This window comes from Cydia amplana, chromosome 18 (assembly GCF_948474715.1).
Source record: "Cydia amplana chromosome 18, ilCydAmpl1.1, whole genome shotgun sequence".
NCBI classification, from domain to species: Eukaryota; Metazoa; Arthropoda; class Insecta; order Lepidoptera; family Tortricidae; genus Cydia; species Cydia amplana.
The window spans coordinates 9,092,727-9,111,231 of record NC_086086.1 but is presented as its reverse complement, the minus strand read 5'-3'; the positions used below and the strand labels follow the sequence as shown (position 1 = coordinate 9,111,231).

Sequence of the window (18,505 nt, the reverse complement as noted above, 5' to 3'; positions counted from 1 at the left end):
AAACATTTAGAGTTTGTTCTGTTGGCTAGCATGAAACGGTATGAAATTTTGTACTGTTTTCAAATGCAACAAAATTTCCAGAATCAAAAAATTCAAATTATAATATTATAATTGAATAAAATGTACAGAAATAATTATTTCAATTAGAATTTTACATTCTACAATTTTTTCACTGTGATGCTTCATCTTTGTGCTTCATTTATTTTCTTGTCACGTCAGTTGAGTAGAATTTTGAAAGACTGGCAATATTATAAAAAAACTGCAGAGACCGTTGTATGTTGACTGACTGCATTTTGCGATTATCAATTTTATTTCGTGTTATTTCTTCAAATTTTTTGTGTTTATGCCAGTACAGTATTATAATGTTTACTTATTAAATCTGAAAGTAACTGTACGATTTAGCTGTTAATCGTATACAGTTAACGATGTGGGAATTCGAGGATGTGCTTGAAGAGGCGCTCGAGGATGCACGAGTCTTCGGCCCAGAGTTATTTCACGTCGCTCGCCGTGAAATTTGTACGTCAATAACTTATGTGTAACTTCCATAACGCATCTTCCTCATAAGTTTGCTTGCACATGTAATTTAAAAATTGTTTCTTTTTAGATGCCCTAAATTCCAATCTTGATATTACCCCATACGGTTTACGAAGTGTACCCACTCATACAGAAGATGGTATACCCATTAGGAAGCTGTACGTTTCAAACCTACCTCCAAAGGTAATGCAAAATGTAATGCTATTAAAATGTTAAAGCACAATTACTATTCTGTTTACAAAAAGTTCATGTTATTTATCTTTTGTAATGTCAACAATCCAATTTAACTGTTATTGTTTACAAGTGTTCCATTATACCATTAAAACATACAGTTACCACAGAAAGTACTCAGTTAATCAATGGATTATCTGAGTACTTACTGTGGTAACTGTTATTATATAATTACTGTATAAAATTAAGAGAAACCACTTCTCTACTTAATTAAATCTTTGTAGACGTCACGGACAGAGTTGTTTGGCGTATTTGCTCAATATGGGTTCATCAAAAGCTGTTGGCTGCGGATGGGGGATCGGGGGCCCAACAGAAATCCCACTCCTACATATGCATTTGTGACCTTCAGTGATCCTGCAGATGCACACAAGTAAGTACAATCAATCAACAGAAGTTTAGTCATCAGATGACAATCTTATTTACTGACATTCCTTTCTTATGAACATAATAACAAATGGGTAAATCCACGGTGACTCACGTTACTTTGTAGTCACTATTCCTAACAATCTTGTCGTATATTTGAGATCAAGAGCTTTCTACGTCGAAAACTTGATAATAATATCACAGAGTACATTACTGCGAATCATTTATCGAAGTACTTTTTCTCCATCAAATTATAAAAATTGGAGAAAAGTGGAAAATAACTCCATGACTCACGTTACAAGAAATGGACACGGAGTTTTACGCCTTTTGTGTTTATTGATTTCCCTTTGATTATTGAATGAATTAGTTTTAACAAAATAACAAAACAATGACATAAATATGCAAGCTTCTTTAATAGTTAACCAAATAAAATCAAAGATACACCCTTATTTAAATAAAATATAAAACCTTACGAACTCACGTTACAGCGATTTCGTGAATCACGTTACTTGCGACTACCTAGAATATTTTGATATTTTTTATCATTTCTAGCAAACAAATAGCATATTTTTTACTTATTATTATTAGAATTAGAACTTTTCTGATACGTTATTTAGCTCTACCCAAAGCTTGGCGATTAATTAACATCGAAGATGAGGATGCAATTGAACTATCTAAGGCTCTTGCTTATTCAGCTTTTTTCTTTGATCTATATGTTTTTCAACTCTTTTTCTGTTTTTTTCTCTTTCATCCTTTATAAATTGGTTTTTCTTTTTTTGAGTCATGTTATCTAGCAACTTCTTCTTTTGCCTGATTTTTTGGCGGCAAGCCTATGTTTTTTCTTATACTCTTCGTACTTTCCGTCGTCTTTCAGCTTCTGTCTTCTTCTTTTTGCCTTTTCTGCCGCTGATAGAGGCATTGTAGCTACAAAATACATTCAAATATTTAGTTACTCGCTTTACAGTTGCAACAACGCGATTCACTGTGACTCACGTTACAAGTATCTCAAGTCATGTATTTCTATAAAATAACACTTATGCGGAGAAATAAACCGCGAGAATGACACCATCTAAGCCCAATCATACACATAGTTCAATATAAGTTCGTTTGTCCAAAACTTCAGTACAGTAAATGAAAAATATTGTTTTTTACGTTACTCACGTTACTCAACGACATGCAATTTTCATTCACCTCTTACATATTTTTCTTTCAACTTATGATAATTGTAATCAAAGTAACGCGTGAATAATTTAATAGACAACAGATAAATAAAGGTTACTTACCTCTTCTTTGCGTAAAAATCAATTAAAGTCGTAATATTTATAATCACTTATTTTACGTTCGTAGTTGATTCCGCAAGCAGCACTTACAATGTCGGAAATTATGACAACCGTTGACTTATTATTGACTTAAGGTTATAAAATTTGTTCTGCTACCCTCATTTGATTATTCTACATTCAAACACATTCTAAATTCAATAGTTTATTTTTTCGTTGTCATGTCCGAGTTACGCGGAAAGACCCAATGCTTTTTAATGCTTAAATATTTGTTAAAGCAAGGGTATTTAATGCTTAAATATTTGTTTAAAGCAAGGGATTCAAACAGCTAGTACTGATGGGTAAAATTAAAATTTTCAATCTTATAAATCTTATAATTCAGCAGATCAGTATCAATAATTACTGTAATAATTAGCTATCTCTTGTGGTTTTGATCCTCAGTCACAAGAAAGATAATAATTAAATTATGGTTTTCTATATATACTTCTAAAAATACTTGTTACAGAGCCCTCATGGCACCAGATCAAGAGAAGATACTCAAAGGTTACAAGCTCAAAACATCTCCCGCGGACAGCTGGCACCAACCTGCCGAGGATGCTGATGGCCAAGTCACATGGAAATCTAGGAACCAGCAATATGGCAGTAGTCCGGCACCTGAACAGAATGGTATAATCTTAAAAATTTATATATTATTTTTATTCATTACAGTGAAGTTTTTTTTTTGGCATTTCTGTATAGTAATCAATATACATATTAATGAAAAACAAATATAATGTATTTCAAATTAAAATTTTCAGTTTTGTTCCAATTTTCCAAAATTACAAATTCAATGCGCCACCTGAAGACTTGTAGATTTGTTGAAAGTTAAAATATTGCATGAACACCTCTGAAACTATGAATCTTTGAATAATGATAAGGCAAATGAAACAGGCACCATACCACCATTAAACTAATTCTTTGTTACAGGCCAAGTTCCCCTGGAATCATCAACTGATAGTGGTGAAGCAGGAACACAAGAAAATAATGCAGAGGCAGTAAGTCAACTGTTTTGTTTGGTGTTGCTATATTTATCTTTTAAAAATGAACTGATGGCCAAATATATTGTAACACACATTTGTTACCATTTGTTACCATGAAGTCGCCGTCATTAGAACTTGCAAACAAACAAAACAAACCGCCATATTGAAATTGTCTCTGAATGTTGAATTTACTAGTGATGGGCAAGACTCTTACTTACTACTTTACTAATGTCAAACCCACTGGCGGATTTGCAGTCTTTGCCGCCCTAGGCTCAGACCCTGTAGCCGCCCCTTCAGCATCAGCACCCATCATATTGACTACATTTAGGTCAGGCAAAGAAAAGGTATAGAGGGAACACTTGCTTGGGACACATTTTTAACTTAGTAACTTTGTTTGGACTCGTTAGGAGGTGAAAATATCAAAAGTCCCCGGCCGTAGCCCTTGAGCGGGGGTAGGGGGGTTTGATTTGAAGGTTCCATTTTTCGGTTTTTCGCTTATAATATCTTAGAAACTATGCGTCGTTGTGACATGATCATTATACAAAATGAAAGCTGATTAAATTTGCTACAAGTTTTATACAGTCGAGTTTTTCGATAGGTATCTTGTTTAGTTTTTGAAATAGTCGCTCTTGAATGTCTATAATTTTGCATTAAATTTCCATCAATAATATTCACGGTACTCACGAGGAAAGGAACCCGAAAGATTTTAACAGTGTAGCAGATCTGCGAAATCGACTCCACACTCGCGTTCGCGGCTTCGCGCCGCGATTCGCGTACGAGTGTGGAGGACCCTATACAAGCCCCCCTCCAGACCAGACTATTGTGCGTGAATCGCAGCGCGACTTCGCCGAGCGAACATATCGCGACGTTGACGTATGACTCCACAATCGCAAACTTCTTAGTGATTTCGCAGTTTAGTTCGGGCCAAGATGGCTGAAAAGCATCAGCTGATCGAGTTTCACTGTAATTTATCTAAGGCGTCATACTTGCTGTAGCTATTTTTCCATTTTGTTTTGTTGTAAAACCGTAAAATATAGCCGCTATATATAATAGAATTAATATTTATCTTGCAACTGATGAGCCAAAATAGTGTGTATTGTGGAGTCTTGCAAGTTCGCGCTTCGCGCCTCCTTTGACGCTGGCCGAAAAACCGACGGGGAATAAGGCGCGGAGGCGTGAACAATCTGTGAAATCGACGCCACACTCGCGTTCGCGGCTTCGCGCCGCGATTCGCGCACAACTGTGGAGGACCCTCAAGATATCGAAAAACTGTACTAAATAAAACTTGTAGCAAATTTAATCAGCTTTCATTTTGTACAATGATCAGTCGTTAGAACGCATAGTTTCCGAGATATAATCGAAAAACCGAAAAATAGGACCTTCAAACCTCCCTCTTCCCCCGGCTCAAGGGCTACGGCCAGGGACTTTTGATATGTTCACCTCCTAACTAGTTCAAACAAAGTTACGAAGTCAAAAATTGTGTTCCAAGCATTTCCCTCTTTTTTTGAGAATTCGTTGCCTGGCCTAATTTTAAGTTATTTCTTGTTATCATCAGCGATTTTTTTGTCACAATTTGCCGCCCCTAATATCTCGCCACCCTAGGCACGTGTCTACTGTGCCTTATGGGAAATCCGCCACTGGTCAAACCATATCGAGTAATGAAATACCAAAATTAAAAAACAAGTAGTTACTTATTTTTAATTTGTTTAATCACAATTAGAAGACAAATTGGTACTTAAGAATGATGTATTGATGTATTTTACAACCGCGGCGGTAGGTACAGAGCGTGAGTTGGGTAGTGCATTGTGTAACGGATTTATATCACTAACTTTAGTCACAACATTACCCATCATAGACAATTGTAGAATTTAAAAGAAACAAAAACGTCATTCCATCAGGTCCTAATAACCTAACTTATGAAACCATTTTAAACTTTTAATTAAATATCCAAGATACAGTTATATATTTATGTATTTTACGGAACGGACCGTTTCAATAGTGTATATGTGTATAGTTTGAATTGTGTTTGATGGGATAGTGTGAAAATTCAAGGAGAAACAGTCACAAAACAATGTTACATTGTTTGTTTACATAGTTTGCAAGTTCTATTGACGGCAACTTTATAAATAAGCATGTGTACTGATATATTTGGCCGTTACATAAATATGAATATGGTATATGGTCATCTTATTGTCCTAAGGCTTTCTCTAATATCACTGGGTCAAAAAGAAACTTGTAGTTAATCATATGTCTTAGAATCAGATCACGCTAGATCTGCCCCAACATGGTAAACAACAGTATGGAAATGCCACCATAAATGTTACGCTATGGAAAGATGATGTTTGTTGTGGCACTTTCACACATTGTTGCTGCGAAATCTGTGCTGAGCTAACTTAGATGGACTCTCTTTAAGTTCTCAAAACCTCTTTGTTTTAGAATTCAGAAGAAAACGAAAACACGGAAAAGACATACACAATATTAGACATACTGAACAGAGACTGTCTAGCGCATGTGCTCAACTTCGTTCCCATCATAGACTTGATCCGGTCAGAGCGCGTGAGCAAGCGCTGGCAGAGCCTGGTCCACGAACATATTAATGGTTTGTACAATCTGATAATATCTTTACCCTTGTACAAAGATGTCAAATGACGCGTGCGGCTACAACCCAATATCAACCATCGTGCATTGCGACAAGATTCACGATGACGCGCCGCACACGATATGCGTGGTGTTCAAAGGGTTAGTAGTTTTATGTCATAGCGGTCATACCATGTAAATATTTCACAGTGGTGCTAACTTGCCGCAATATTTCACAGTGGTGCTAACGGGTACATATTTACTGCAAAAATTGTGTCATCTATAATATATTCTAAATCAGCCACCTAGGAGTTCACTGACCGAATATAGCAAGGGGTAGATTCCCATAAATTGAGAAGCCTATGTCCATTGTCCATCCTTAGGAGGCCTTAGCTTAAGCTTAGGTATTTCTAAATGCCAAATTCGTTTCGGTAATTTGGCCGCGAATAGGTAACACACGGAGTGGCTTCCACATTTCTTTCCAACAAAGGAAATTCTTGTAATTTGTAGGGTAAAAGTTATTGTTATTGATGATGATGACTTGATGAGTCAAATGACTCATTGGACTTTACACGAATGATGAAATATAAAACATAATATGTATTTGTGTTCAGTAACGTGTTTATTATAATAGGGATACTAGTTCTCCTAAAACATAAACCCATTGTTTTAATAAATTTAATGTATGTTAATGTAAGATTGCTAATGTACGAGGGGCGTTCAATATATAATGAAAATGAGATGCAAACTCTTTAAATATTAGGAAAGTAAATACTGGCCGGTAAAGCTAATCTACCTAGCTGATTGCCATGAAAAAAAACTAACTGTTTTTTGTTTAAAAATAAAATACGGCGATTTCTTTGCGATGCTATTGAGTACGTTAGCGAAAATGGAGAAAATTGAACTGCGCGCCATTATCAAATACTTGTGTTTGAAAAATTTTTCTACGGACCAAGTCAATTTAGATTTACGGGACACTTTAAGGTCTAATGCTCCTCCGTATTCGACAGTCGCACGTTGGTGCGCCGAATTTAGACGTGGAAGAACATCGACCATGGATGACCCCCGCTCCGGACGCCATACTACAGCAGTAACTGAAGAAATTGTGAAAAAATTCGAAAACTTAGTTTTGGCGGATCGTCGTGTCACGGTTCGTTTTATTGCTGAAAATGTAAAGATTTCAACGGGGAGCGTGCATAATATTTTACATGAACGCTTGGGTATGAAAAAGGTATCAGCGCGTTGGGTACCCAGAATGCTTACTGACACACAAAAACAAACTAGAGTCGAGATTTGTCAAGAAGCTTTGGACCTGATACAGCAAGACCGGGAACTTTTTTGGCGCGATTTATAACAATGGACGAAACATGGCTCCATCATTACGACCCTGAAACGAAACTGCAGTCTATGACATGGAAAAGGCCATCATCTCCAACTCCGAAGAAATTCAAGGTGGGCCCATCTGCCGATAAGGTCATGGGCTCTGTTTTTTGGGATGGTAAAGGGGTCGTAATGATTGAGTATCTCGAGCATGGAGCCACTATTACGGGCTCTTTATATGCCAAACAAATAGCAACATTGCGCAATGAGATCCGTGAAAAACGGCGAGGTAAACTCTCGAAAATTGTGTTGTTCCATCAGGACAATGCACCGGCACACAAGTCCGCCGTTGCAATGGCTGCAATACGTGATGCTGGGTTCGATATCCTTAAGCATCCTCCGTATTCACCAGACCTCGCCCCTAGTGATTTCTACCTATTTCCGAGATTGAAGGAATACCTAAGAGGCAAGAAATTTGAAGACGACGACGCGGTAGTCGCTGCAGTACAAGATTTTTTAAGTACTCAAGATGAAACCTTTTTTAGAAATGGAATTTTAAGTTTAGAAAAAAGATATACTAAGTGTATTATGCTAAAAGGTGACTATGTCGAAAAATAAAATTACATTTAATAAAAGTTGTATATAACATACTCATTCTCACTTTTTATTGAACGCCCCTCGTAGTTAGACTAATTTAAGAGAACAATAGGTACTTAATTTTTTATTGAATTGAAATTCATAGGTGTTAATTTAATTATGGTGTTACATTATGACTCATAATTTATGAGTAACTAAAGTTCGCTAAATAATGGTTTTACAATTTATTGCGCGGTTCACTCTGATTTTCCTATGAGTGACAGAAAACAATGCAAACATTTGTAGTATTTTGTAAGAATCTCTTTCAGTTACTATTGGATGCTTGAATGCCGTAGTTTTGAAAAGGCCCTTACCCCCTATTTATAAAACTTAGCAACCTCTTACAAACCTGTCAACTTTTGTCTCTTTCTAACAAACAGAAATCTCAATATGAGGGACACACGATTATCAACAGATATTTAATTTCACAAACGGGTCTACCGCGGTATAATTGTTTTTACTTTAAGGAAAAAGGCTTAAGGCTTTAGGAGGAATTTAAGGTAAAAACACTGAAATTATATCGCGGTAGACCCGTTTGTGAAATTAAATGAAGTGAAAGATTGTAAATCATTAAAAATTTATAAAAGCAAGTTGAAAAAATATATATCAGTGATAATGTATATTAATTATTATCATCGACTAGGTGGATGTCTGTAATTGTAAATCATGCATGAAATTCTTTATAGTTTGAGCTAATTGTAAGTGAACTTTTGTTCTTTACTCATAATAAAAAATCTTTAAACCCAAATATGTGTACAAAACGCGAGATTTTAAAGTGTTAGATTATCAACAGTTTGTTTCTTCAGTCGTCAATATTATTTTTACCAGGTATTCGAAAGTTCAAGACGTCATGGTGGCAACACGGTACGGTGACGCTAACGACGGCAGTATTACGGCGGGTGCTGCAGCGACTGGGCCCGAACCTGACGCGGCTACACATCGACCACCACTGGTCGGCGCTCAACGACCGCACGGCGCACACGGTGGGCAAGTTCTGCCCCAACCTGGAGGAGCTCAAGGTGATGTACTCTACTGTGTGGCAGTCGACAGGCACGGTAGGCTGTAGTGACTGGGCCCGAACCTGACGCGGCTACACATCGACCACCACTGGTCGGCGCTCAACGACCGCACGGCGCACACGGCGGGCAAGTTCTGCCCCAACCTGGAGGAGCTCAAGGTGATGTACTCTACTGTGTCGCAGTCGACAGGCACGGTAGGCTGTAGTGACTGGGCCCGAACCTGACGCGGCTACACATCGACCACCACTGGTCGGCGCTCAACGACCGCACGGCGCACACGGTGGGCAAGTTCTGCCCCAACCTGGAGGAGCTCAAGTTGATGTACTCTACTATGTGGCAGTCGACAGGCACGGTAGGCTGTAGTGACTGGGCCCGAACCTGACGCGGCTACACATCGACCACCACTGGTCGGCGCTCAACGACCGCACGGCGCACACGGTGGGCAAGTTCTGCCCCAACCTGGAGGAGCTCAAGGTGATGTACTCTACTATGTGGCAGTCGACAGGCACGGTAGGCCGTAGTGACTGGGCCCGAACCTGACGCGGCTACACATCGACCACCACTGGTCGGCGCTCAACGACCGCACGGCGCACAATTCTGCCCCAACCTGGACACAAGACAGGCTACGGCTAGCTGGTATATAATAGGGTCCGTGGGCGTTGGAGGGTCTGCCTCGTGACCTGAATCGAATACTTTAAAAGTTATCGCCTATAAGCAGGCGCTACCCCTACAGTTCATGCACGCTCTATTGAAGTGAGTGCAGCGTGGTAGCTGATACATTGACCAGTTCTATCAAATCTGTTGTGGTGACTTAATTGATTAAACATAATGTAAAAGTTTCCTACAGGAACATGGTCAATTAGCCACGTAACTTTTAAAAGTTCCCGTTGGTTTGATTTACAAAAAGCCTAATTGTAGCAACATTCTTGGAGAAGGTAATTGTTAGAATTATTTTAAATACATACACACAATTGTAAACAAACGGGAACATATTACGTATGTCATATTGATTTCTTTTTTTTATCATTACAGGTTGTCGGGATGTATACAAAAAATTGGAATCCACTTATTTATGGATGTAAATATTTAAAAGCCCTGTCCTTTGTTTCTTGCAGCAAGGTAAGTTTATATTAGTAAAATACGTCATTATTGGAAGCACAATTCGAATTATTAAATTGTACAACGGGATTTAATCGCGTATCTAAGTTTTAAGATTTACCTCCGACGTTTCCCCGTGGTCTCGGAGAAGTGAGTCGGGGACAACGCCGTCCTCGAAACGTCGGAGGTAAATCTTAAAACTTAGATACGCGATTAAGTCCCGTTGTACAATTTAATAATGTGTAAAAATCGTGAAAGTTTAAATCAGTGTTACACAATCCGAATGACAGTAACTCTTATTCATCAGCATCACTGACTTTATAGTTATCATTATGGTCTTAAAATGACGCACTTGTTTCAGCTGTCCGATTCAAGTTTAGTACGTATAGTCAAAAACGAAGCGAGCATAGAAAGCATAACGGTAGCCAACAACACGCACGTGACCGGACTTTTCCTCACCGGCTCTAACCCGCCGTGGCTACACACGCTTTCCTTCTACAACTGCTACAGCCTACAGGGCACCGTCATATGCGCCGCCATAGACACGCTACCCAACCTCAAAACACTCAGGCTAGATGTATGCCCCGTCACCATGTGGAAAATCATACCGCTCATACTCAACAAACTACCGCAACTAGAAGAACTGTCACTCAGCGAATACACGTCTATGGACGTCTGCTCAACGCCGCAAGTCAATATTGACTTTTGCGAATCGTTGTCCAAGATGACCGAGTTGAAAGTGTTGAACCTCAGCCGGAATATCTACATAAATAACGCGATACTGAAGACGGTCGCGCAGACGTGCACCAAGTTGGAGTGTTTGAACGTCTCTAGTTGTAATTCTAGAAAGGTCAACCCTCAGCCAGGTAATTGCTTTATGCATCATTTTACTTCTTAGATTCCTTGTTTAAAGGATCTTCATATGGTCCGGTTGCTAAACCTTTTTGACAGCGGCAGACGGAATGTAGAAAACTCTATTTCATTCCAATCTTATTCAATTTATATAAGGTTAGAAACGGGAGGAAATGCTGATGACTAATGACTGGTCTGCATGCTATTCTTATCAGTACCTAAGCGTGGCTGTCTGGAATCTAAACCATGTTGCAGATTCTTGATATTTATCCCACAGCTGCTTGCTGGCATTTTCTGATCCACTAGAGCAGCGGTCGGCAACCTTTTAGCAGCCATGGGCCACATAGTAGTTAACGAAGTTGACGCGGGCCGCACTTTGTTAATATTTATGACTTTATCAGACATTGTCGTTTTTCAATATTACATACAAAATAGCCAGGGAGGCTCGCGGGCCACAAGTGACAGGTTCACAGGCCGCGGGTTGCCGACCGCTGCACTAGAGCAAAAGATTATGCCGCGATGATATTGTGGTAGCAATAAAATAAATATACTGTTATACCTGCTGCAAACTATCAGTTCTTGAGTCATAAAATGTTATGAGGTAACAAACAACTGGTAAAAATCATGTTCAATAAAGGTGTCCGTCGCAGACGTTTTGAGCACCTTTGCTGCTAACTCTAATGGCTCGTCTACACGATGGGCCAGCGCAGGCCACTCCAAGGACCGCATTTATGCGTTAGAGGGAGCAAGTGATATTGCTATCTCATTCTACCGTATGGCTGCGTCCCTTGGAGTGGCCGGCGCTGGCCCATCGTGTAGAGGAGCCATTAGAGTTAGCAGTAAAGGTGCTCAAAACGTCTGCGACGGACACCTTTATTGAACATGATTTTTACCAGTGGTTTGTTACCTCATGAGCTAATTGCGCTCAAGGGCTATAATAGCACACTTTACTGATTTCGGGAAAATTTACCCAATACGGAATCGCTATATTGCTCCAACGTTTTGACTTTGGTGTGTGTGTTTGCCAATAGAGTTAGCGTTAGGTATGATGCATGTGATGTGCATTTTGAAAACTGTTTTTTCGCTTTAGATTGAAATCACCTTCATAATTCTTCAAAACTTAGCCTGATGTTTTAAAGACATTGCTTGATTGTGTTGATGTTACTAATATTCTTGAATGATTGATCAATTTGAACTACCAAGCTATAAAGTTATATAAATAAACGTTCATGTGTTCATGTGCTTGCATGTTTTATTCGCAATGTATTATCGCACTAAGCCTCTACCAATGCCAACTTTCGTTTATTACCAATATATTCTTACGTAACGCTCCAATACCCAATCTCAATCTATTACCTGCACTCACTTTACGAAAATGTAAGAGCCTGTACACACTGGTATTTCTCGCAGAAAACGCGGTGACAATTTCATAAAAGATCGAACGCTGCGTTCGATTTTGTATGAAACCGTCGCCACGACGAAAAACGCTTAGTGTGTACAGGCCCTAATAGACAATGGCATGCTGTCTTCCCTTCTACTAAATTCCTTGCTGAATTGATATAAAATATTGAATCTCTATAATAAAATGGGTTGTTTTTCTGTGGCTTGCCATTGGATGACCCACGATCGAAGTGAGTTTGTACACGTGGAGGGATCACAGTTCCAAGGAAGGTACCTATTAACCCACACCCCTTTTGTTTTGAAATCCACTAATTAATTAATATTTGAACCACAACCCCTTGTAATGAAAACACACATAAAACTAGTATTTATTATTGAATTGATTAGTGTACACTAATTAGGGCCCTTTAGAAGTTTAGACGATCTGTGTAAGTATGTATTATTGTACATGTTAGATCATAAAAGCCTTCGCTGTATCATCAATCATCAATGCATAACTCATTTCGTCGTTTCATTGGCCACACAGCTGGCTAGATGTAGATTTTATTACCACGAGATAAGGGCTATTCCCACTAGTTACCACCAAGTTGTTACCAGTGGTGACTACTGGGAAACTTTTTCACACCTTTTACCACTGGTAACAACTTGGTGGTAACTAGTGGGAATAACCCCGAGATAAAGTCTAAATGCCTATGATTAGTGAAACGTGTTGCTGTTAGTATACATGAAGCGTTGTGTACATACGCTTTTTACGTTGCTTACTGTATCATTCAGCAATCAAAATAGGTAGCTGTGCTAAAATTGCTAAGCGAGTGTGTGTTTCACTTTTTAGACTACAGAATAGCATACACGCTGTGCGCGCGCTTTGATTTACATGATATGAATCCAGTGACCGTTACCAGCTGGTATAACTAAAAATAAAAATATCACATAGCAAATTATACTTTTCAGTTATTTTACGTTCATTCTATTAATATTACCATACTTAAATACAAACAATTTCAGACAATATACAACAACGTTTTTGGAATAAAAACGTCTTTTGAATGAAAGTTTTTAGAATTCAAAGAAGTTTACTGGCACACATCATTTCGGCGGGTTCTGTTCCACTTCTGGGGAAAACAGCACTTCTCTACCACGTCGTCACACTTAAAACGTAACACGTAAACGTCACCAGACGTGTCTCACTCCGCGATTTCGTCGCTTTTCTACTGGTAGCTAAAAGTACATCCGTTCGGCCCCAATTTTGGGGAAAGCCATAAGCCGCGCGTGGCGCTGTCGCCAACTAGCGGCCATATCTGTGCTGATCGTAACAGACGCGTTTTGTTAGAGAGTAAGTCTTCTGTACCTAGTACTATTATTTATTCTGTGACGTCACATTTAAAAAAACAGTCCTATCTTCCTTAGAAGCGTTCGTCCGAGTGGCACACACACCAAAACTAAAATGAAATTTATTGAATGTAAGTTGTAACCCCTCAGGCGTGAGCGACGAGGGTATCCTAACGATATGCCGCTCGTGCACGGCGCTCAGCAAGCTGGACATCTCGTACATCGCGCTGCTGACGGACGCCGGCGCCGCGGCCGCCGCGCGGTGCGCGCGCCTCGCCAGCCTCGCGGCGCGCGGCAACGCCTCGCTCACCGCCGCGCCCTTCGCCGCCGTGCTGGACGCCTGCGCCCAGCTGCAGGTGGGTGGCAGCTGCACGACACCCGTAACATCCGTTGGAAAACCAGAATAATAATTAAACGGTTTTCCAGGGGGTACTCTTACCGATTTTTTTTTTCATACATAACGTACTGTTGACAGACGGTTAAGTGCAAGTAAATTAAATTAATTATCAACATGGCTATGTGTTATGTGTTCAGGAGCTGGACGTATGCGGTTGCGACAGCGTGTCAGAAGAACTGGTGGAAGCGGCTACGGCGACGCTCGCGCGGACGCCGCGCCCGCTCACGCTGCGGATGGGGGGCACCGCGGCCATGGCAGAGGTACCTTAACACCAACCTAACTTTAAAGTTCAAATTTCATTGGCAAATTTTGGATATGTTTCTTGTAGGCTAATCACAAGTTGTATGTACAGAGTTACCCGTCGCACAAGCTGCTGGTAGTAAGCACCGAGGACCTGAGCAACCCGCACCTGCGGCCGGACTTCGTGGACCGGATCTTCGAGGACAGCTCGGACGACTCGCTCGACGACCCCTACGATCACGATAACTTCGACGATTTCTTCGGCTCCGGTAACTATAACTACTCTGTATCATCTTGGATGGTCCCATTCGTTTTTCGTCAAGTTCTTAAATTAGTCCTATTCTGCTTTCGTCACTCATTCTACATTGAAAGCCACCGACGATTGTGCCGAATGTAGAATGAGTGAGGAAAGCAGAATAGGACTAATTTAAGAACTTGACGAAAAACGAATGGGACGACCCAAGATGATACCAACTACTCACTCACGTCTACAGTTACCCGTTAAGCTATTGATGTAGATTAGATTTAGATTTCATTTATTTGCAATAAACATGCATAGTAGCATGCAAATTTACACCTTAAACTTTAGGACATACAACACATTAATCAAAACAAAAAAGACAGTTATATACAACATAATAGGCACGGAGGACCTGACCAACCAGCACCTGCCGTCGGACTTCGTAGACCGATTAGCTTATGGGTTCCCAAACTGTGTGCCGCGTCGCCCTGGGGCGCCGTAGACGCCGTGAGACAATCCTCCTCACCATGTTACCTATCTATTTAGAATAGCCTAGCTAGATTAGGGCGCCGCCGCGAAATTTTAAACTTGCAACTTGTAAATAGATTGAGAACCCCTGTTAGATTGCCCAAAGTTCCTTTCTGGGAATTAGTAGTTCTTACTTCTTTTTTCCTATATTCAAATTAAAGAGTTCGGATGTTCATAAACTGTATAAAATTGTTCACATTGTATTATATAATATATATGACACCGTAAGATTGTGAACCCGTTAGTTTATAATCTAACGTAGGTTAGGTTAGATTATAATCTCCCTACCGTCAGTTTATAATGTAACTAGCGAGATTATAATATGACGAGTATTTACAATTTTACGGTGACATATACAAAACAATAAAATTTTACTCGATAAGAGCTAGAGCTATCATTTATTACTGTTAAATATTGCAATTAATATCATTACATTTCAATTTGTAGATGGAGACGAAGAAGGGTGGGAAGATCTCGACTACGACGATGACGCGATGTACGCGTACGGGCTGCACCCGCAGAACCTACTGCTCATGTAACACGGCTGGGCCCTGTCCGACGGCTCCACGGAATGTATATTAACATGTGTTGTACGCTTACTATTTATTTATACACAATCAGTGCCCCCAATTGCATAATAAAGTACAAGATTTTATGAAACCAGCTCCAGGTTATACCTCGCTTCCAGAATAGGAGGACGGAGTCAACTTAGAAGTCTTTATCTGTGATTGTTTTTATTTTATTATTTCCATGTATATTTAGATAATAGAAATCATATCTATTTTTTTAATATCAATGTTAATAGGAAACAAGTTTGTTTCTCACGTCCACTGTGTTGAGTGTTGGTGAAATTTTCGTTAAAAACTGATGCCTAACCTCTGATGGAGGGAGCTTGTATTGTTAATTAGAGTCCTTCATAGCGCCCTTATAGTCATTATTATTTACCTACATGCCTATGTAAAAATATTTATGTAAACTGTAAAATATGTTAAGTAAAGTCTGAAACAATTGTGATAGAATACTATTTAATTTTTAATTTCCCTTGTAACAGCAGCTTAGTTCAAATGTAATATTATAGCAGGGAAATTTTGTTTACATAACACTTAATAACATTTTTAAATAGAATAATTGTTACTGCCCTTGCAGAATTTGTTATATTTGTCAAGAAATTGCTATAGTATCCAACCTCATGAGGCCATGTCCACTAAATCTTGTTACATTATTGAGAAGAACTTGCTTATTATTTTATTTGTATTCATCATTTTGGATTACTTTTAATTTAATTCAAGAAGAACAGTCATTTTTCTCTCATTTGTAACTTAGAGTGTGATGTTTATTTCCCAATTTAGACATTGTTTTAAGTTTAGACTCCTTTTTCAGGATTTTTTATGTTATTATATTTTTCCTTTTTAAGATCTTAATACATTGCAATCAAAGATGATTTTATTTTTCGTAGAGAGAATGAGGTAAGTTGTTGTGATTTGTGATCACTTGAATAACAATCAGTGCTATAATTTATATACTATATTTATTTTTTTAATTATAAAGGTGTAATTCTATGGTGAATTGCTAATGATTTCATATGAAAAACCTTTTTGTTGATTCTGATTGGATTATCTAATTTCAATTTAGTGACTCACTAGGATGAGGAATGGTTTTTGTTACAAATACACAATAACCCTCGAATTACAACAGAGGCGTTGTTTTTTGCAATATATTTGTTGAGTTACCCACTTATTTATTGTTTTAGTAAAGGCATGGTGTAATAAAATAAATGTCACATGTCAGTAACTAGCATGAACTTATTTTTCTTTTATATAGTAACTGGGTCATTTTACTTTCATATGTTACTAGAAATGATTTGTTTTTGTGTTTTAGGATAAAGCTCATTGCATGAGGTAATTTGTGAAAAGATCTTAGTTTTTATACATTAATTTATCAATAAGAAATTAATTATAAACATCATCATCCAGAATTACTAAGTTTTATTTCTTAAACATTGAACAATTTATACTAATAAGTATTGTTGTATATGACATCGTAAGATTGTGAACCCATTAGTTTACAATCTAACGTAGGTTAGGTTAGTTTATAATCTCCCTACCGTCAGTTATAATTTAACTAGCGAGATTATAATCTGACGAGTGTTTACAATTTTACGGTGATATATATAATATATGACATCTAAATTCACACTAAGCATCAATCTAAGGACGATAATTTCAGAAGTTCACATCATAATTTGTCATTTTAATATAAATGTTCCACCAATTGCCCATAAATCCAAAGTCAACTATTCTTGAAGGAAAACTAAATATTGTCGGTTGCATATAAGAGCAGTGTGCTTTGTACATAGCACATGATTCACTTAAATCTGAGGTGTACATAACTGAAGCTATTCCAAAACTCTTGTAGTGGATAGTGCCTTGGTTATAGCAAGTTTCAAGATGTCGTAAGTGCGCGTAGGATTTTGGATTCAAACAGTCTTCGCTGACCAATGCAACTTCGTTGTGTATCTTTCTCAATCTGTCTTTAAAATCCAATTCATCTGGGTTGTTCTTAGCTAAAGCGTAGACTGTTGTTAGTCCTATCGTCCATTTTAGAGCTTTAATCGGATCATCCTGAACGTCTGTGCGTAGGTCCTGGACCATTTGACGATAGTCGATGAAAAGATTCTTCCAATAGTCAGCCCATTTTTCAACAATCGTTCCTTTGAATCTCGCAGGAAATTTAACTTTGCCCCCAACTTTATTAAAAGTTACTGGCAATCTAGATAATCTGTTTATCGACATGGTTAGGTGATCAATGAGGCTATATTGCGGCAAAAGCCAAAGCCACCGATAATGTTTGTATTCTAATTCCAACTAAAATATTGTAAGTTAACTAGGTTATTTCTATTTGACATTTAACTGTTAGTGTGACGTTGACAGATGTCAAATGTTGACGTTTTATGCCATAGATGGTAGGATCCTATAGATGATCTATACACGTGCGTCCGTGAGGGACATAACATACGCAATACGACAAAATGATTGGTCGGGTTATTTGTTGTGACCATAAACTATACTAAATTTAAGAAAAAATGTGAGACTGCGACATTGATCAACTAAAATAGACTATCCCTTTCTGTCAATCAGATTTGTTCTGATCCATACTAAATGCCGTAACACACTACTATACCGTACCAAGGTCGTGGTGCGGTACGGTAGTGTGTATGGCTTTAATATGAGAATTTTGTATAGAGCAGGCAGAGAGCAGACACTCCATACTTGAAGTCGCGCAAGAACGCAACTCATGCTAGACCGCCAGAGAGAGATATAGAGTCTGTTCGGAAAGAGAAGAGTCGTGGAATGTATGGGGCCCAATATATTCTGAACAAACTCTAGTAAGCGTACTGAGGGCCTACCGCGAACCACGTTCGACGTGTTGCCTGCCTGTCTCAC

The 18,505-nt window shown here is 38.6% G+C and overlaps 2 protein-coding genes across 2 annotated transcripts; one reads left to right on the top strand and one right to left on the bottom strand.

Moving 5' to 3' along the window:
* The first annotated feature begins 253 nt into the window (after nucleotides 1–253).
* Nucleotides 254–17,037, top strand: LOC134656386 (F-box/LRR-repeat protein 7-like). The gene is made up of 13 exons (XM_063511907.1): nucleotides 254–516; nucleotides 605–717; nucleotides 990–1,135; nucleotides 2,911–3,071; nucleotides 3,372–3,439; nucleotides 5,861–6,023; nucleotides 8,786–8,976; nucleotides 10,009–10,095; nucleotides 10,436–10,940; nucleotides 13,807–14,012; nucleotides 14,191–14,313; nucleotides 14,406–14,562; nucleotides 15,510–17,037. The coding sequence occupies exons 1-13, from the start codon at nucleotides 426–428 to the stop codon at nucleotides 15,599–15,601; spliced, it is 2,103 nt and encodes a 700-aa protein (XP_063367977.1). The 5' UTR covers nucleotides 254–425; the 3' UTR covers nucleotides 15,602–17,037.
* A 193-nt stretch (nucleotides 17,038–17,230) lies between these two features.
* Nucleotides 17,231–18,005, bottom strand: LOC134656491 (mitochondrial import inner membrane translocase subunit Tim29). The gene has a single exon (XM_063512050.1). It carries the CDS (start codon nucleotides 17,852–17,854, stop codon nucleotides 17,285–17,287), a length of 570 nt encoding a protein of 189 aa, XP_063368120.1. The 5' UTR covers nucleotides 17,855–18,005; the 3' UTR covers nucleotides 17,231–17,284.
* Nucleotides 18,006–18,505: the final 500 nt, after the last annotated feature.

What these genes read in the sequence shown, in the direction of transcription:
- LOC134656386 (XM_063511907.1), top strand. Translation starts at nt 426, where the DNA reads ATGTGGGAATTCGAGGATGTGCTTGAAGAGGCGCTCGAGGATGCACGA. An exon ending in TTTCAAACCTACCTCCAAAG is followed by an intron (nt 718 to 989) that starts GTAATGCAAAAT and finishes AAATCTTTGTAG; the next exon opens with ACGTCACGGACAGAGTTGTT. An exon ending in ACGCCTGCGCCCAGCTGCAG is followed by an intron (nt 14,013 to 14,190) that starts GTGGGTGGCAGC and finishes TTATGTGTTCAG; the next exon opens with GAGCTGGACGTATGCGGTTG.
- LOC134656491 (XM_063512050.1), bottom strand. Translation starts at nt 17,854, where the DNA reads ATGTCGATAAACAGATTATCTAGATTGCCAGTAACTTTTAATAAAGTT.